This window comes from Callorhinus ursinus, unplaced genomic scaffold (assembly GCF_003265705.2).
Source record: "Callorhinus ursinus isolate GAN/ISIS: 27379988/994484 unplaced genomic scaffold, GSC_fseal_2.0 scaffold10, whole genome shotgun sequence".
Taxonomy (NCBI): Eukaryota; Metazoa; Chordata; class Mammalia; order Carnivora; family Otariidae; genus Callorhinus; species Callorhinus ursinus.
Window position 1 is genome coordinate 53,563,200 of NW_027397072.1, and position 21,015 is coordinate 53,584,214.

At 37.8% G+C, this 21,015-nt stretch overlaps 1 protein-coding gene across 1 annotated transcript in view; it reads left to right on the forward strand.

Moving 5' to 3' along the window:
- Positions 1–21,015, forward strand: part of GFPT1 (glutamine--fructose-6-phosphate transaminase 1) — a 55,945-nt gene that overhangs the window by 20,265 nt on the left and 14,665 nt on the right. The window contains exons 4-12 of the mRNA XM_025868547.2: positions 548–673; positions 2,064–2,122; positions 3,860–3,994; positions 5,374–5,435; positions 6,814–6,893; positions 10,000–10,105; positions 12,146–12,309; positions 13,237–13,332; positions 16,893–16,990. Of these exons, the coding sequence (XP_025724332.1) occupies positions 548–673; positions 2,064–2,122; positions 3,860–3,994; positions 5,374–5,435; positions 6,814–6,893; positions 10,000–10,105; positions 12,146–12,309; positions 13,237–13,332; positions 16,893–16,990 (926 nt within the window). The remainder of the gene's footprint in view (positions 1–547; positions 674–2,063; positions 2,123–3,859; positions 3,995–5,373; positions 5,436–6,813; positions 6,894–9,999; positions 10,106–12,145; positions 12,310–13,236; positions 13,333–16,892; positions 16,991–21,015) is intronic.

The window sequence follows — 21,015 nt, forward strand, 5'->3', positions numbered from 1 at the left end:
TCAAAGACTATTCTTTGATTTTAGAAGCTCTCCATAATTGCAGTTTATATTGTGAGATATGTTTACATTCACTGAGGACCAAAGAAATTGCAGTCATAAAGTTGTATGGCACTGAGAATGTGAGTTTATTTTTACATGTTTAGTTAAAGCAGTACTGATTTTTTTTCAAGGCAGAGATTAAATATAGATTTGAAAAAATCACATTAACTTTTTTTGTCCATAATCCTTCAGTTTGAAAATTATCAAGTCTTCAGAAAAGTGGAAAGAATAGTGCATTAATCACCCATATACTTCATCTAGTTTTACCAGTTATTAGTACTTTGTCACATTTGCTTTATCTCCCTGGGTGTTATTGGATTCATTTGCCCTAAATATTTGAGCTGCATTAACTCCTGAATCTTTTAATTACTATTTTGAATATGGCTGATCTTCAGTTTCAATAATTGTATATTCCAGGTGAGCAGCACTGTAATAATTATATTTAAATATACCTTCTAGCATTATCTCTACAGCATGATTTAATAATGGAATTTTTCATATTCTTCAGAACAACAGGATATGGACTTGGATATAGAATTTGATGTACACCTTGGAATAGCACATACCCGTTGGGCAACACATGGAGAACCCAATCCTGTCAATAGCCATCCCCAGCGCTCTGATAAAAATAATGGTATGGACACATTCTACATGCTTTGGAATGATTGTAGAGGGGTCAGTAATGGGAGAAGAATGAAGGCTCTTATGCTTTTGTTGTTTTAATTTTTTAATCTGGAAAGTTTCAGACATATTCACAAGTAGAGAGTATGTAGAACCAGATGTGTCTGTCACCCACCTTTAACATTTGTTAATACATAGTCCGTTATATTTCTCTATACCCCTCCACCCAGATTATTTTGGAAGCTCTCCCTTTGTCTCCTTTTTCCTTGCAGATTACTGTGGTGTTTGTCCTGTAGATTTTCCTGCAGTCTAGATCTTGCTAATTGTATGCATCCCATGGTATCATTACCATGTTTCTCTGTCTCTTCTCTTTACTATAGATTGGTATGGTATTGATTTACATCTGGAGGTATATGATGTTTGGGCATTTTTCTTTTTGTATTATTAGTGGCCATAGATGATCATTGCCAACATTAATTATTTCTTTAGGGGTTTGTAAAATGGTGATAGTCAAATACTCTCATTCCTTTTTCACTTATCTCAATACTTCTATAAAGAGAAACTTCTCCATATCTAACTGCTTAGTTACCTAGACTTAAAGATTATGTACAGGAAAGGCAGGATAAATGTTTGATTTTTTTTTCCACTTCATTTACCATTTTTCAAAAATGAAATGGTTCTAATGTTCTAAGATGAACGAGTTTCTTTTATTATTATAAACTCATGGATTTAAAATATTGCATTTATATTTTTCAGTTATTTAATCAGAAAAGATGAAAATTATCCCGCTACATATGTATTTGATTTTGGAATACTGTTTTAACATCAGTTTATCTGACATGTTAAGAATTGTCTGGACCTCACCTAAGTAAATTTCACTATAAATCTGAATAACTGGTTTTTCTTATTCTTTAACTTCAGTTCTTAAACTCATTTAATGTAAATCAGATAGTTGTTTTAGTTTGAAAGTCTTTTACTTTAAACTTAGGAAATTTTTATGCATAAAAATGAGTGAACAAAGAAGTGAGAGTAATAGTTATATAATTCAGCCTTCTTGTTTTGCAAATGAAGAAACAGGCCCAGGAAATTTGCCCCTTTCATGTAGTGACATTGGGTTTAGTAGTTTAGCCACAAATGAAGTTGATGTCTCTAGACCCCAGTTTATTATATTTCCCCTCTATGTCCACGTCCCCAGCAATGTGTGCTTCCACTAAACCACATAAATAATGCTACTGATCTACCCAAGGATAATCTGATAGTGAAAAGTAGAAGATACTTGATTATACTTGGAATTATAACATGTGACAAATTTTTTGACTTGAGAAAAATCTGACAGTACTGGCTATTTATAATGTTTACCAGACCTATAATTTTTTGTCATCAATAATTTTTATCTCTTTTAGAATTTATTGTTATTCACAATGGCATTATCACCAACTACAAAGACTTGAAAAAGTTTTTGGTAAGTAAAGTGACCAAAAAGACACAGGCTTTGAGAAAGTTCTAATGAAAGCAGTGAAGTGGTTTGTTGAAATGTGCAGCACCATCTAGGTATGATCAAATAATGGTTATAAGGGTATGTGGTTTACTGGACTTGTCTTTGTTGACAGTGAAATAGTTTTGTTTCTTACGTGAATAGGAAATAATTATTGGTTTTATTATAAATGACCCCAAAACTCGAATAAAATTGGAATTTGGGGTGGAGAGGACGTCTTTTGCATTGTGAGAGACCTTGTTTATCATTTTTAAAAGATTCTGGGATATATAAGAAGAATTAGGACAGATTAAATGAAGTTTCTCTGCCCTAAATAACCATGTACTATATAGTAATAGTCATAGTGATGACCTTTATGAATGCCTCTTGGGGCTGTCCAGTTGAAATTTCTGCAGCACTGGAAGCCTGTATCCATGCTGTCCAATATAGTAGCCAACACTCATATGTGGTTATTGATCTATGACTGAGGAACTAAATTTGAAATTTTATTTCATTTTAATCGGTTTAAATTTATTTTTATTTTTTTAATTAAATTTTTTAAAGATTCTATTTTTATTTTTTATTTTTATTTATTTTTTAAAGATTTTATTTATTTGAGAGAGAGAATGAGAGATAGCACGAGAGGGAAGAGGGAGAGGGAGGGGAGGGAGAAGCAGACTCCCCGCTGAGCAGGGAGCCCGATGTGGGACTCGATCCCGGGACTCCAGGATCATGACCTGAGCTGAAGGCAGTCACTTAACCAACTGAGCCACCCAGGCGCCCCTAAAGATTCTATTTTTAAGTAATCTCTACAGTCGATGTGGGGCTCAAACTTACAACCCTGAGAGTAAGAGTCGCATGCTCTACTGACTAAGCCAGCCAGGTGCCCCCTAATCAGTTTAAATTTAAATAGCCATATATATGGGGCACCTGGGTGGCTCAGTCCGTTAAACGGCTGCTTTCTGCTCAGGTCATGATCTCAGGGTCCTGGGATTGAGCCCTGCATGGAGCCCCGAGTTGGGTTCCCTGCTCATCAGGGAGTCTGCTTCTCCCTCTACCCTCCAATCCCCCACCATGTTCTTTCTCTCTCTTGCTCTCTCAAATAAATCTTTTTTTTTTTTTTAAGATTTTATTTATTTATTTGAGAGAGAGAGAATGAGAGAGAGCACAAGAAGGAGGAGGTTCGGAGGGAGAAGCAGACTCCCTGCCAAGCAGGGAGCCCGATGCGGGACTCGATCCCGGGACTCCAGGATCATGACCTGAGCTGAAGGCAGTCGCTTAACCAACTGAGCCACCCAGGCGCCCTCAAATAAATAAAATCTTAAAAAAATAAAAAAAATAGCCACTGTAGCTAATGACTATTGTGTTGGATAGTGCAATTTCATTATCCACAAAAGAATCATTATATTCATTATGGAATTATTGTTTTGTGACTGTTGTATATTATACTTTAATTATTTGAAATGTTATTTATATGTGGCATAGATATAGATTTATATAATTATAAGTGTATATTCAAAATTACACAAAATACCTCACCATTTTGGGTTCACTATGATTAGATGGTGACTTTAATTTTGAACAATGGGTAATGGGGTATGGTGTTGAAAAAATATTAGAAATTGGTTAGTGAAATTTTTGAGGAAAAAAATTCTATAGAAAAGATTTGGGTATCATGACTATTTCCTTAAATGTGTCAATTTTTTTCCCCCTTTCTAATTTCAGGAAAGCAAAGGCTATGACTTTGAATCTGAAACAGACACAGAGACAATTGCCAAGCTTGTTAAGTACATGTATGACAATCGGGAAAGTCAAGACATCAGTTTTACTACCTTGGTGGAGAGAGTTATCCAACAATTGGTATTAAACCACACTTTGTAATTATTGCCGGTGTTAATCACAAACTCTTAAAATTAAGATAAGCAGAAACTATGCTAATTTCTTAAATATTTTTGGCTTTTATTTCCTATATATATATTATTCAACTTGAATAATTTTGAGAGACTGATTGACCCACTTCCTTCACACACACTTAAAATTCTACTTCTTTCACTATAGTTTAGTGTCATGGGAATTAAAAATAATCCAAAATCAAAGAGCTTGTCCAAAAGCTATGTGCGCGCACACACACACACAAACCTAAACATACCACCCAAACACGTATACGATAGACACAGTCGGGGTTCATTGCTTTCTTCCTACTCACTCAAGTATTCTTTTCAGTCAGTAACTTAGCACAAGGGTAGCTTCAGTAAAATGCAAACTCTTTACTCTGGGATAATGTCTGCATGTCTCTGAGCCAGTATAGTCAACTCCTTGTTTTCCCTTATGGGGACTTTTCCTTGGCTTCGTAACACTATAGTAAAGTATTTCCCAGCCCAAGAAAAAAATGGCCGCCTTTTTGATCCCATCCCAATTGTCCTAGTTAAAGATTAAAGATACCAAAGATCCACAGAAGTCCAAATGCATTGTGATCTCTGCCCCCATCCCCATTCATAACTCTAGTTTTCCCATTTAAAAGCCCTTCACTTCTTTCTGAAGGTCTAACCTTCACTTCCTCCCTCTACTCAAATCTGATGGTGCCTGCAGCAAATGGATGAGTCAGGAAGATGGAGAAGATAGAGGCCTGTTCCTTCCCTTTACCCAAGGCAGAGTACTGTGCCTTTCTAGCCTTTTCTTGTTTCTGCTCATTATGTAACCAAGTCTGTGTTGTCTCCTACCTCGTGTTCCTCTTTTATTCACTCTTGATTGCTTTAGGCCCGGTCCCTGAGGAGGTTGGTTAGAGGAGATGGTATGATATGCATGTTAGTAATTGTGGTTGTGTATATTTTTATCTCCAATATCAAGGTCAACAAGCATGGAAGTTAGCAGTGGTGTAAAATCACTGGACCGGAGAATAGGTTTTGGATATTGAGCTTGGAATCTTTTCTAATTCTCTCTTCCCTGAATTCTAATGCATAGTATGGGAGATAGGATGTATCTGTTGAGAAATGTGTACAAAATAATGGAGCTATCATCTATTGAGTATATTTCAAGAGTGGGCTTGGTTAAAAAGTGTGTCTTGGATACACCAAAGCTCAGGAATAAGTGTCTACCGAAATTTTAGACTTGTTTATAACCTACTGCAAAAGAGCAGCGTGTAAAAAAATTTCTGTGCTGAAGCCAATATGTTTTAGGCATTTCACATTTGATAATTGATTATAATAAATAATGCTAATGCATTTTTTTTCCTTCTATAGGAAGGTGCTTTTGCACTGGTATTTAAAAGTGTTCATTTTCCTGGTCAAGCAGTTGGCACAAGGTACATACAAATTTAATAGTGACTAATAACTATATGTATTTTGAGGGGCGCCTGGGTGGCTCAGTTGGTTGGGCGACTGCCTTCGGCTCAGGTCATGATCCTGGAGTCCCGGGATCGAGTCCCGCATCGGGCTCCCTGCTCAGTGAGGAGCCTTCTTCTCCCTCTAACCCTCCCCCGCTCAGGTACTCTATCTCGCTCTCTCAAATAAATAAATAAATCTTTAAAAAAAAAAAACTGTATATATTTTGAAACATCTAAATTATAAGTGTGTTTTCTGTACACAATGATTACCCTTTCACTGTAAAGACTTGCCCTTTCTCAGAGACGCCATGTGAATATATTTATTTTCATATGTTCTTCCTTGTCCGTTTTTCATCACTCTTCCATTTAACAGAATCCGTTAATAAAGCAAATATATTTTGGCATTTTTAACTGGCCTTTTATCTGTAGTGGGACACTACAGATTGGATATTGAGTTTTCTCTAGTTTCAGGCCCGAAACATTAACTTTCTCCATATTGTTTGGAAGTATATATTCCAAAAAGATTCCTAGATAATTGTACCATCATTACTTTTGCGAAGCTGTTTAGGCCTGATCCTGATGTCCTTTTTAGTAGAACAGTGAGAACCCCTAATGTTTGGCAAGAAAACTGTTTGTTTGTTTGTTTTTTAGAGATTTTATTTATTTATTTGACAGAGAGAGACACAGTGAGAGAGGGAACACAAGCAGGGAGAGTGGGAGAGGGAGAAACAGGCTTCCCGCGGAGCAGGGAGCCCGATGTGGGGGCTCAATCCCAGGACCCTGGGATCATGACCTGAGCCGAAGACAGACGCTTAACGACTGAGCCACCCAGGCGCCCCGAAAGAGCTATTTTTACTATGAAGGCAAGGTGACTAAGGAGAAAGTGCTAAACATTCATATATCAGAATTCTGTGTACTGTTGAAAGCAAGGTTCCATTTGACATTTTAAAAAGGAGAAACATTTCAAATACACTGTTCTAGAACAGGCATTGGCAGACTTTTCTGTAATGGGCCAGAGAGTAAATATTTTAACCTTTCTGGGCCATATGGCTTCTGTAGCACCACAGTTTTGCTATTGTAGCTGAAAGCAGCCATAGAAAATGGGGAAAAGAAAGAGCATGGCTGTGTTCCAGTAAAACTCTTGTGTAACAAAAATAGACAGACTTGGCCTCGGGAGCATAGTCTGCCTACCCTGTTACTATTTTTTAAAAATTCTGTTTGTTATTCTTTTGTTATACCTGAAGTTGAGCTTAGAGGGAAAATTTAAGCATTATTTGACGAGTGTTGGCTCATGAAAATGTGCATTTGTGCATTATTTATGAAAATGATTTAATTCTGTGTAATTTTGCACTAACAGACGAGGTAGCCCTCTTTTGATTGGTGTACGAAGTGAACATAAACTCTCTACTGATCACATTCCAATACTCTACAGAACAGGTAAAAACTCTTCCTGGGTCATGCCGAGAGGACCCTCTAAGTTTGAGTGCAGAATTGTGTTCATTAGATTGAAATAAATGCCTCTTTGGTCAGATCCACACATATGTGCATATAGTTCTGTGTAGATATGAAGAGGCTTTGTGGTTGTGACTTCTCTGACGAGGAGGATTTTTTTCTGTTGTATATCCTTAGCTAGGACTCAGATTGGATCAAAATTCCCACGGTGGGGATCACAGGGAGAAAGAGGTGGGAGCCGCACTGCATGGGGGGGTCCTCCCCTCTCGCGTTCATTCTTTACTAATTCTTCGTTCTGGGGGTTAATGAATGTGCTGGGCCTCTAAAAATGTGCTTTTTTTATGGGGAAGCATATTTTGACATTTTCCTAATTTGCAGAGTATACTTTGTCTGTCTGCTTTTGGCATTTAGAAAACCGCTTTTGTTTTTTGAAATTATAAAAAGTTTTTTTAAATTAAAATCATGTAAGACACATTACTATAAATAAGATGTTTAGATTGGGAAAAGAGCATTGTGTGCTAGGCTACTGTAGATTGAATTCAGTGGTACTTATTTAATTTATCCTAACTTTTTACTAAATTATGTTTAAATGACCTTTATTTTATGCATGACATTTTACTTTTAGATTCACACTCACCATCTTGATTGCCTTGTTTGAAGTTGGAGTCTTTTTTTTTGTTTGAAGTTTATTTTTCTCTATAGGACTTTCAGCCATACGAATTCTGGATCATTTTATTGATATAATTAGAAAACAAATGGCATGCTCTTTTCATTTACTTCTCATTAAAAGATTTCCAAGTAAAAGGGAGTGGTAAATTCAGAAAATTGAAACCCATATTATTAATATATAATTCTTGGTTTCTTGAAAAAAAAATTAGCAAAGGACTCTAAACCTGTTCATCTTTAGATAGTGGCTGCTTTAGCTCTTTTATCTAAAGCAGAAAGTTTGTTCCTTGTGTAGCCTTAAGTCATGAAATAGTAGGATTTCTTCTTACCCTCTCTCTCCTTCCCTTTGCAGAAGAAAAACTAGTTTACCAATAAGAGTACCGGATTTTGGATCCAGAGTTCCAGATTTCTGTTAATAATCCTGCTCTTGAATACATTACTTTTATGTTACCTTGTACATTTTCTTAGGCTGCTCTTAGAAAAAAAAAAAGGAAAAACATTGGCTAAGGTCTTAAGTTAGAAGAAAAACTTAACATGAGACATCTTTTTAAGATTACAAATTACATTTTAGTAACCTTTATTTCTCTAACTCCTAGTAGGTAGGTAATGTGTGGCTCAGCAAAGTTTTGTTTCAAAAGTTTAGCCTCTTACTGAAGAGTCTGTCTAAAGGGGGCTTTTAGATTTTTGCTATTTTCTCCAGGTGTAACTACTGACAAAATAAGGGGGGGATGGTAATGATTGTGTCCCACTCAAATCAGATGAGAAAATCGATGTACAGCAAAACATTTTACAGATTGTAAGAGTCCTATAGGTATCGGGTGGTAATGTTCTTTTCATTTAAATAGGCAATGATATCTTAAATCCTTCTAGGTATAATAATAAAATATACCTCGTTACTTGAAAAATAATTATCTGGAGAAGGAATGTAGTGAAACTTGACACCATCAGGGCATTGTATAACTTAAAGCTGGTTATATTTATTTTGAAAATATCGGTGCTAAGCTATCCTTCTGTATATTTTTTAATTCCTGATGTAAGTTTTTACATCAGGAAAATTAACTTTTTGGTGTGCAGTTTCATGAGTTTTGTCAAGTGCAAACAGTTGTATAACCACATCAATCAAAGTACAGAACAGTTCCATCCCCATGAAAGTTCCATCCAGCTGGAGCCTTGTAGCCAGTCCTTGTTCCCATACCCAGGCCTTGGCAAACACTGATCTGTTTTTTCTTTTTGTAGTCATAGGATGTCATCTTACACGTATTTTTTAAAGTGTGATATCTTTTTTTGCTATCGAATTTGGATGGAAAGAGCTAAAGAAGTGTTTCATTTTCATGTCTAAAACACATCATACTAGCACGATTGTGGAGAACTTTGGATGTACATTATAAGCAAGTCTTTCTAGACGTGCATTTTAGGGGATAGATGCAATATGAATTTTTACAAGTATATTTATTGTGTCCTCTGGCCATTGTGTCCATAGTTACAAGGTCTGTAAATGTCCTGATCTCAGAAAAAGGTGTTTTTTTTTTTTTTTTTTTTGGTCTCTGTGACATTTATACAGTCTTCAATTAATGGATTCCTCCCCCTATATTTGGCAAATTTGTCAAATTTCACTTTGCTTTCCAGTTTTGACTTCTGTTGTGAATGAGCAAAAAAGGAAAAAAATTCTTCATTCATGACTTGACAAATAGAGCTGCCAGAATTCTAAAGTTCTAGGATTAAAAGGATATTATTATTGCAGAAGGACCGTATTTTATCCTAACTTAAAAGAAATATAAGAAAACCCAATTTTAAGAAAGAAGAGGTTCTAGGTTTATGATATTTCTGGTCCTTAGCAGTAGGTGCCACATATGGTATATGATGGTTAGAGAATTAAAAGTATCTTTGTTTTGTTTTGAAATCACAATTAGTGTAGATTACAACTTGATTTGTTGTGCTGACTTACTGTTAAAATCTAGAGTTTTGTTATAAGATAATAAAAATGAATATGCCATCCATCAGTCTTCATTTTATTCATTGCACAATTTTGATATTTTAATGTAATTTTTATAAGTTTAGTTACATAAACTTAGATGTATTCTATCAAGTTTTGTGTGAAGTTAAAATTAGGTGATACATACTTTGAGTGATATTAGTGAATTATTTGCCTTTTACCTGGAAAAGAAACATTCTGTTTTAAAAATTTGTAATGTAGCACTCTTATCTGCCATGCTCTCTTGGATAGTTGCTGTTTCACTCTACACCTTGTGTCTGTTCTTGTTCGCTTTTTGCATGGAAATAAGGTGATCGACCTAGCATCTTAAAGTTGCTGAAATTATTTTGTGTTGCTATGGTTTTTTGTTGATTTTATAGAAAATTAGGCCTATTTACACATTGGCCATGGTTTCCCACATGATTGCTGATTTGTGTTAACTTCATGCTCTAGGGAAGGACAAGAAGGGAAGCTGCAATCTCTCTCGCGTGGACAGCACAACTTGCCTTTTCCCTGTTGAAGAAAAGGCAGTGGAATATTACTTTGCTTCTGATGCGAGGTGAGCTTCCTTCATTGGTTCAGAAAATTTTAGTAAAACTTCTCATGTTACTGAAACCAGAAGTCATTTTGTACCTATCTAGTCATCCTGTGTGGGAGAATTTTGTCAATTAGGGAAAATGTAGGTGTCCTTTTTGGAGATGGGGTTCTAAGAATACTTTTCCTCTCAATTCAAAGCCCATAGGTCAGTTTACCGAGAAAAGAGAACAGTCCTTGAGACTTGTTCATGCATATTTACTCTGAGCTCTTGTATGATTTTTCCTCTTCTTTCTGGACTGGAGCCTTACCCAGGTTTTTATGGGGAGGAGAGATTTTAGATTGGGGAACAGGATGGCTTAGTGTCCCACCAATTACAGTATGCTTGCTAAACCATTACAGTTTTAGTCCAATAAAGACACTTGCCTTTTTTAATTCGGAAGTAATTTGCAACATAATCACTTTTATAAAAGAAATAGTACTAAACTAAGACATGTAGAGCGAGAAATACCGTGGGATGCTTAGATGCATTTATAAATGGAATACTAACAGTGATGAGGATCAAGTGGAGTCAAGTTGCCAGCAAGCATTTGAGTCCTTTGTTGTGCCTGAAAGTGAGGGAATCTGAAGATGAGAAAGTGTCGTAGCTTAGGACTGCCGGGAATGCATCATCTCTGTGGGAGAATAACCTTCACTGTTTCCTAATCTTTGCAGGAGTGTAGTCAGTGCTAGGATGTATCATAGTTGTCATTAAGTAGGTTTGTTACAGAATTGACTGTTAGGGCTTTAATAAACTGGAAATTGCAGAAGCTTACCATCCTTTTGTCATTCACTCATACGTTCATATTGAACACTCTGAGCAAAGCCATGTGCTAGGCTTAGGAGATACTTGTGAGTAAAGATAAAAATATACTTGTCTGAGGAGGGCCTGGCTGCCTCAGTCAGTGGAGCCTGTGACTCTTGATCTCAGGGTTGTGAGTTCGAGTCCCACGTTGGGGGTGGAGATTACTCCAAAAAAATAAAATCTCAAAAAAAAGATATGTATGTATATATATTATAAACACTTGTCCTTGAGGAGCTTTTCCTTAATGGAGAAGACAAATTTTAATCAATCATACAAGTATAGAATTCCATCTGTGACAAGAGCGACAGAATGCCTGTAACAGGATGACTTAGCCTCCTATGGGTGAATTTCTTTAAGGGAGTGACACTTGAGAGATAAGGAGATGTTAGGAGTTAGTTAGGTGAAGAGGTAGAGGGAAGAACATTTTCTGCAGATCAGTCTGTGAGAGCTCGGGATGGGTGTGAGTATGGCTGGAATAGAGGAAGTTTGGTGGGAGAGGAGGCTAGAGAAGGAGGTAGGGTCATGTTAAGGTGTTCTGTTGTTTTCTGAAAAGCCAAAGGAAAGACAGTAAGTGGTTTGTTGGGTGAGAGAGAAATCTTGGTTTGAGTTACCTGTTGATACTCATTTTGGCAGAAACAGAGAATGGATGGAGGGAGGGAATGTGGTTGGATAAGTTAGCAGGTTGCTGCAGTAGTTCAGCCAAGAGCTGATGGTAGCTTGAACTGGCTTGTGGCCGTGGACATAGAGAGAGGCTTTGAGAAATATTTAGGAGTTAAAATTGAAGGATTTTCGGGATAGAATGAGGAGGAAATAGCCACGGCTTCTGATTTGATCGAATCTAGTTTGGTTTAGGGTGCTGCACAGAGATCCTTTTGTTCATTGTCCACAGTAACTGCCCACTGCCCTGTAGGGAATGGCTTTGGTAACCAGAAAGTTACCAGAGATACTGCAGGATGATAGATTTGTATTTTTTATTTTATATTATTTTTAAAGATTTATTTATTTGAGAGAGAGAGAGAATCTCAAGCAGAATCCCCGCTGAGCGTGGGATGACCCTGAATCATGACCTGAGCCGAAATCAAGAATCACATGCTCAACTGACTGAGCCACCCAGGTGCCCCAAGTTTGTATTTAAACTTGGTCCGTGTGTCCTAATGTTAGTTTTATTTGTAATAATCATCCTTGATTATTGATTGTAATATCTTCTTGAACATTTTATAGCGCTGTCATAGAACATACCAATCGTGTCATCTTTCTCGAAGATGATGATGTTGCAGCAGTGGTGGACGGCCGTCTTTCTATCCATCGAATTAAACGAACTGCAGGAGACCACCCTGGACGAGCTGTGCAGACCCTCCAGATGGAACTCCAGCAGATCATGAAGGGTGAAAGTTTTTGTCATATGGTAGCTTGGTGTTCTTAATGGAAAGGAGACCTTCTACTTGCTGTGGTAGTGTAGGAATCTGATGACACAGTGCTGACTGAAATCTTCCACACGATTAGTGAGGGGAGAACCCCAGGAAAAGGGATGATTTTTTGGAAAAATTACCTGCTGGTCTTAAAGTAGTTGTTCTTCAAACTAATTTGTGGTTTGTTGTTTCTGACATTAAAAAAAAGATTGTTTAAATAGTAGTTGATATTTTTAAGGTACTTTATAAGCATAGTTTGTGTTCCGTTCTTTATTCCTCTCTTATTCTTCTTGTGCTTCAGTTTTCTCATATAAATAAATGGGGATAATAGGACCTGCCTCATTAAGGTTGTTTTGAGGATGAAGAGAGCTAATTTATGTATAGAGCCTTCAGAACAGGGCCTGACACACTTGGGCCTACATAGTATTTGCTGTTGTTAACTGTTAAGACTATTTGCGGTCATGATTTTTATTCTCCTTTCTGATGGGGTCTAGGTGGGCTAAAAGCTAACATTTATTGCATAACTGCTACACGTCAGATCTCTCCTATATTAACACACTACAGTGCTATGAAATAGTTGCTGTTCTTATTTTACAGATGAAGGAATTTCCCCAGAGCCATTTAGGTGTTCAAGGATAGAACCATAATCTGAACCTAGATCTGACTCAAACTTAAGTCTGTACCCCTCCTCTGTTTTGTTCTAACTGTAGATTTTAGCTATGAAGTTAAGAAAGTGTGTTTTCCTCCTTATTTTTCTTCACATAGGGCAAAATGTCACATGTGAATATTGTACTCTATTGCATGAGCTCTTGTTTCATTTACTGAGATTATGTCACAGAGGTAGACTTTAGTTGGTACAGATTTCTTAATTACATAAATTAATAATATAATTTGTTACTTTAGGCAACTTCAGTTCATTTATGCAGAAGGAAATTTTTGAGCAGCCAGAGTCCGTTGTGAACACGATGAGAGGAAGAGTCAACTTTGATGACTATACTGGTAATTAAATACGAATTATTATTTCGGAGCCTTCTGCAGGGTTTGGCCTCGGCAGCCTGAAAACTCATTGTCCTTGATAGCCTCACAGAAAACGGTGGCTGCCAGCCGCCAGCAGTGCCCTTACAAGCCCTCCCGTATATTATTCCACTGAAGTGAGACGCACCTAGAGTCATCAGAGACATAGAGACAGAAGGTCGGTGAGTGGTTGCCAGGGGCAGGGAGAGGGGACGAAGAGGGAGTCATTTAATGAGTGCAGGGTTTCAGTTTGGGAAGATGAAAAAAGTTCTGGGGACGGATGGTAGTGATGGTTGCCACCAGTGTGAATGTGCCTAATGCCATGGAGCTGTACACTCAAAAATTGTTAAAGTGTTAAATTTATGCTACGTATATTTTACCGCAATAAAAAAGGGGAGATAATAACTAATGATTGCCAGAGGCTGAGGGGACGGGGCTGGAGAGTGACGCTAATGGCTGTGGGGTTTGGGACAGGTGATGGAATGGTCTAAAATGAGACAGTGGTGATGGTTGCACAACTCTGAATATACTAAAAACCACTGATCGTACACTTTAAAAGGGTGAATTTATGGTATATGACATATCTTAATAAGGTGGTTATAAAAAATGTAAAAACTGGCTAGGAAATTACAGTTGAAAATTGTCAGTTAAAGGAGTATTAGCATGATTTTCCTGGGGGTGGGGAATGTCCTCCAGTGTATCATTAAAAAACATTTAACTTCTTTTCACTTCAGAAAACCTTTATTGGGTGCTTGCTATGTAGCAGGGATTGTTCTGGGCACTGTAAATTCCAAGAGTGGTGAGACCTGGTCCTCTCTTTGGGAAGCTTGAGATGCAGTTGCCACTTAGGATGTTGTCCTGTCTGGGCTGAAGCGATGGGGAAGGGGAGGAGAGAAGCAGGAGGTGTATCTGCGGATGTGGGGAGAGGGGGTTGTTAAAGGCGATTGAGCCTGAAGAACTGGGAGAGCAGCGGTAAGGACCACCTATGGTATTTATGGAAGAAAGATCCAGAAAAGGATTTATTTCACAAGGGAAGACAGATAAACTTTCAGAACTTCAGAATTTTAAAAAGCACTTTTATCAATGTTATCTCCTTCATAAATGTTCTTTAATACAAACAGGATAGCCGTTATCTTTTTTTATTGTTAAGGAAATTGAGGCTCTGTCAGTTTGATCATCTTGCCAGAGGTCACATTGCTGGTCCTTTGTGGAGCCAGACTAGCCTCTGGTATTCAGCAGTGTTACTGAACATGCTCCATCCTTGCTCCTGTCCTCTGGGCACTCTTGCTTTTATTTTTGTTTTTTTAAAAATATTTTTTATTTATTAGGAAGTGGGGGAGGGACAGAGGGAGAGGGAGAAGCAGACTCCCCACTGAACAGGGAGCCCGATGTGGGGCTCGATCCCAGAACCCTGGGATCATGACCTGAGCCAAAGGCAGACGCTTAACCGACTGAGCCACCCGGGTGCCCTCTTGCTGCTTCTAGTAGCTGTGGCCCACCTTATCAGAATTAGGCTTTTCTCAAAAGCATCATCCATTCAGACCTTGGGTGACTGCATTCAGAACTACCTCAGACCTCCCTCAGCTAGTAGGGAATTTGCTGGTTTTTAGGGAAATAGTTGTCACCCCACTAATCTCACAATCTTACTTCCTGTCATTCTTGGTCATCATCTCAAATACACATCTCTCCGATTGTCTGCTTTTATACTGAGTCATCTCCAAACTGATTTGCCGTTGCATGACTTTAACCCAGCCTCTTAATATTGTTTGCTTTCTTCCCAGACCTTTGCAATACATGCCAAGGTCTGTGGAAGAATACTACAGGCAGGGGTGCACTTGGTCAAGGGCAGAACAGCAAGGCTAGTCTGGCCGCAGTGCTTGGGTGGGAGGGACAGTACTAGGAGATAAGGTCAGAGTTAAGCAGGAGACAGGGCATGTGGGCACTTGAAGACATAATAAGGAGTTTAGATTTTATTCCAAGTTATTTGGGAAGCTGCTGAAGCTTTTTGTGGTTGTTTTATTTTTTACTTTGCTGATTTTTTAAAAATAGAGAGATATAATATGCCCTCTTAGTATTGAAATTAAAAAGGGAGACCATAAACTTACTCAAAAATAAAAAGCAAAACATATGCTTTGGTTTTATATTATGACCAATGAAGGTAGAAAAAAGTGTGGGGAGACAGAGAGCAGGGGCAGAATAGACAGACCAAGGGTGTGTCAGAGGCAGGAGGATGCTGCCCCAGGGGCATGCATGTCTGTCTTCTCAGACAAGTCTTGGAAGTATATTCACTTGGTGGGTGCTTAGGAAATATTAGTAAATGGATGTTGAATGAAAATTTCTCACAGGTAGGAAACAAGCCTTGTGTTGAAGTATTTGTACACAAGGTGCCCTTAGAAGAACCCATAAATAGCCGTAGAGACAGAAAGAGGACAGACTCATTGGAAGGTTTTGAGATCATTTAATGTTTTTATTTATTTATTTTTTAGAAAAATTTTTATTTATGTTTTGACAGAGGCACAGCGAGAGAGGGAACACAGGCAGGGGGAGTGGGAGAGGGAGAAGCAGACTCCCCGCTGAGCAGGGAGCCCGATGTGGGGCTCGATCCCAGGACCTCATGACCTGAGCCAAAGGCAGACGCTTCATGACTGAGCCACCCAGGCGCCCCTCATTTAATGTTTTTAAAGAATCATTCTAAAAGATGATTTTATTCAGGCTTTGTGTGGCGGACAGGCTCTCAGAGGCGGGGATAGAAGAGAGAGTAGTTAGGAGTGTTGCTCTGGTTGGGGGCGGAGATGTTGGACTACATGATGGCGTTAGAGTACCCCCTGGAAGGCGCGCTCACAGGACCTTTGGGGTGGTCGTAGATAGGGATAGGAGCAGTCGAGGGTACTGCCGTCTGGTTCTTGGGGGTGGCATTTACTGAGGTGGGAAAGACTGAAAGGAGAGGGGGTTTTTCTTGTGTTCAGAGCACTGTTCTGGGCATAGGGGGAACACTGTTCATGTGGGAAATGAATGTAAGTAACTAAGTCCATTTTTTCCCAGGTAGCTTAAAGAGATACAATCAGGTATAATAAAATTCACCATTGTTGATGTATAATTCTATAAGTTTTGACAAACCTCCACCACGTGATCATAACCCTAACCTCCACAGCAGCCAACATGAAGCACAGTTCCGTCGCCTTCCATACCCCCTCTGCCCCTTTGTGGTCAGTCCCTTCCCCACCTCCAGCCATCAGCACCTAGTGTTCTCTCATCTGTGCCCCTGTGGTTTTGCCATTGAGATAAATTGTAATCTAAAGAGAGGAATGGAAAAATGACCAGACAGGGTAGAGTGAGATAAAAACTGTAGGTGTGTGGGTCTACAAGGGGGTGAGTAAGGTTAGACAAGTTTGGGGCGGACAGTTTAATTTAGTTTTCAAAACCGTATATAATTCTTTAAAATGGTAGTGTTGTTTCCCAGATTGGCAGTGGACACTCACGAAAAGTGATTACCTATTTCCCGTGGTTCTTTCCTAAATAATTATATTCACAAACTTTTATTTCAGTGAATTTGGGCGGTTTGAAGGATCACATTAAGGAGATCCAGAGGTGTCGGCGTTTGATTCTCATTGCCTGTGGGACAAGTTACCATGCTGGTGTAGCAGTAAGTGGCTTCTTAAGATTTTAACTGTTTGATGTTGGGTATCAGAAGGTGTCTGTAACACGCCATGTAAAATTATGCTTTTTTAAAACATGATGTTACCTTGTTATGTTGCTAAGACAAAAATCAGGAAGGTTGGGGCAGAAATGTTAATATAGCTGCTTGGAATTATTTATCAATGGAAGATTTGCTTTAGAAAGATCTTTAGATATACAGGTAGACCACCTGCAGTGACTTCATGGAAGGCAAAGAGTGGGAAAGTTTTTCTGTAGGAGCAGTCATTAGGTTTGGTTATTATTTTCTTAGCTCAGACAGATGGCTGGTAACATATATGAACCTCAACAGGATTTTACTTGGTAGGCACATTTCTGCAAATGAAGGAAGTCTGCTTCTTGTCAGACTTTGTTCTTTATATTTTTGGAAGCTAAATTAAAAAAAAAATTATTTAGTTTTTTTTCTAGTTTTACTGAGAAATAATTGACATCATTGTCTAAGTTTGAGACCTATAGCTTGATGGTTCAACTTAGATATATTGTGAAATGATGGCCACAATAGGTTTGCTTAACATCTATCTTCTCATAGAGGTACAGGAAAAACAACAGAATAAAGGAAATAAATTTTTCTCTGTGCTGAGAGAATTCTTAGGATTTACCATCTTAACAGCTTTCCTTTATATCCTGCAGCAGTGTTTGCTATAATCTTCAGGGTGTACATTATACCCCTAGTGCTTGTTTATCTTATAACCAGAAGTTTGTACCTTTTACCATCTTCCTCCAACCCCCTCTCCCCCCACCCCTACCTCTAGTAACCACAAGTCTGATCCCTTTTTCTCTGAGTCTGTTTTTGTTTTGTATTGTGTTTTAGATTCCACATATAACTGAGTCATACAGTATATGTTTTTGTCTGTGATCCTTATTTCACTTAGTATAATGCCCTCAGATCCATACATGTTGTCATAAATGGTAGGATTTCCTCATTTTCTCATGGCTGAATAATGTGTGTGTGTGTGTGTGTGTATGTGTACACACACCATAGCTTCTTTATCCATTCAGCGATTAGGGACGCTTAAGTTGTTTCTGTGTCTTGGCTTTTGTGAATAATGTTGCTGTGAACATGAGGGTGCAGATATCTTTCCAAGTTAGTGTTTTCTTTACTTTTGGATATACTCCCAGAAATGGGATTGCCGGATCATATGGTAATTCTATTTTTAATCTTTTGAGGATCCTCCATAGTGTTTTTCATGGTGGCTGCACCAATTTACATTCGCACGAAGAGTGCATAGGCGTTCCCTTTTCTCCACATCTACACCAGCGTTTGTTAATCTCTGTCTTTTTGATGATGGCTATGCTAACACATGAGGAGATAGCGCATTGTGGTTTTAATTTGCATTTCCCTAATGACTAGTGATGTTGAGCATCTTTTCGTGAACCTGTTGGCTGTTTATATTTGGGGAAATGTATATTAAGGTCTTTTGCCCATTTTTAAATTGGGTTTTTTTTTTTCAGGTGAGTTGTATGAGTTCTTTATATGTTTTGGATATTAGTTTCTTACCAGATACCTGGTTTGCAAATACTTTTTCCTGTTCTGTAGTGTGACTTTTCACTTTGTTGGTTTCTTTTGCTGTGGTTTGATGTAATCCCACCTTTTTATTTTTTATTTTGTTGCTTATGCTTTAGGTGTCATATCCAGGAAATCATCACCAAGACCCATGTCAAGAACTTTGTTCCTATGTTTTTTTCTAGGAAGTCCCTGGTTTCAGGCCTTACATTTAAGTCTTTAATCCATTTTGAATTAATTTTTGGGAGGCTGATATTCTGTATCAAAGATGTATGTTGGTTGTCAGTGCAGAAGCTTAGGAGTATTGGTCTTTTAGTCCAATAAATCAAATCAGATCCAGATATGGTTTTCTTATCAAGACACCATTTATAATGCTGTTGTGGTCAACTCCCGTAAGTACAGAAGACCCTTACACATTCAGTTTCTACTTCTAGAGTTGATTCCAAAGTTGATGACATAGTGATTTGGGGGCAAAAATATCTATGATCTGCACTTGTGGGAGCCAGTCATGTAACTAGTGATGGAAACTGGGTGGTTGTCCAGCCCTTGCATCTCAGTTCTCTAACCCACCCACTTCTCAGATCACATGGTCTAAAAAGGAAAGTCTAGGCAGTATTGAAGGGGAGAGTTCTAAGATAGTGCTTTTTTCGGGGTGCCTGGGTGGCTCAGTTGTTAAGCGTCTGCCTTTGGCTCAGGTCATGATCCCGCATCAGGCTCCCTGCTCAGCGGGAAGCCTGCTTCTCCCTGTCCCTCTGCTGCTCCCCCTGCTTGTGCTCTCTCGCTCTGTCAAATAAATAAATAAAATCTTAAAAAAAGAAGAAAGTGCTTGTTTCAAACATGGGGAAAAAAAATAATTAAAGACATGAGTGTAAATGAAGGGATTGGCCAGTTCCCTGGTAGCTTAGATCTGTTGTTACAGAGTGAGCCCTCTATTCAGAAATAAAAAAAATTAAATGTTTCATCTAATGCTAAACCTGAATTTTAGGGCAGAAAGTATATGCTATGTTAGAATTCTCCAATTATGAAATTTGAGAAAATGTAAGGTTTGTTTTGTTTTTTGGTAGATGCTGAGACTACTATAGTTAACAAACATTAGAAGTCCCTTTGGGGTTTATCATACAAAATAGTGTCTTCAGTTCTATCTGGTTTTTGTTTTTTTGTGTGTGTTTTTTTGGTGGAGTCCAAAGTGACACATGTATAAATGCTTTTTTAATATATAATATGTATCCTGAAGAATAACAGTCAACTAAAATCATTCTAAGTATAGTTTGCTTTTCAAAATGTTATTTGTCTCTCAGTTTTTACAGTGACATACGATAGAATTTATAACAGTATATTAGTCTCTTAAAATGCAAATATGTCATGCTGTATATTTATAAAGGGTTGCTTCCACTGAAAGAAAAAGACATTTATTAGCACAGATACCTTGAGATTACTTTTGTGGGGTATATTTTAAAATACCTGGTTAAGTTGCTAGATTGGTATCTTTCTCTTTTTATTTTGAAGAATATAATTTCAGTGTAACATTTATATTGTAAATGAGGGGGTAAAGTTTGATTTTTGTTTGAGGAAAAATGCATTTTAGGGTCAGTAACTTATTTATGTATAATTAGTTAAGTAAAGTACAGCAATGGAAAAGATTAGTTAAAAATAAGATTTTATCTTTGAAGACTTTCTGTAAGTGATGTTTTAACGTTGTTAAAAAGCGCCAACCAAAGTTATAGAATGAAACCATTTAGTTTACTTTTGTGGACAAGAAAGTTAAAGGGGTATGAAGTAAGGAAGCCTATATAGTTCTTCACTCCGGTGAAGGAGGAATGCCATGATGGGGCAAGAGATGAGTGGGGCCCTTTGCCTAAAGAAGCAGGTGGTCTCCACTACAACTAAATGTATGCATCTGTAGGGCCTAAAATTTTTGCTGCCTAAAATTTATTTTTTTCTGTTGTTTAATTTTCACATTTAGAGTAAAAGGAATTGAATTAGAATGGAAATTAGTAAAAAAAAAAAAAATGCTAAGGTGCTGTTTGAATAGAAGCATACTACCGCCTACTTCATCCTCCTTACTACAAAATTTAGAAATAGTGAGCTTTCTTAAACAAGAGTTCTAAAGTGTATTGACTTTTTTTGGAAACAGTACTAATTTATGAATACATAGTATTTTTTTTAAAAAAGATTTTATTTATTTATTTGACAGAGAGAGACACAGTGAGAGAGGGAACACAAGTAGGGGGAGTAGGAGAGGGAGAAGCAGGCTTCCCGCGGAGCAGGGAGCCCGATGTGGGGCTCGATCCCAGAACCCTGGGATCATGAACTGAGCCGAAGGCAGACGCTTCATGACTGAGCCGCCCAGGTGCCTGAATACATAGTACTTTGAAGTGTTTAATTTTTCACAAGGTGTTTCTATACCTGTGGTTATCTCATTTGAAATCTCTCAGTGACTTGGTATTATATGAATTGTCATTTCAAGATTA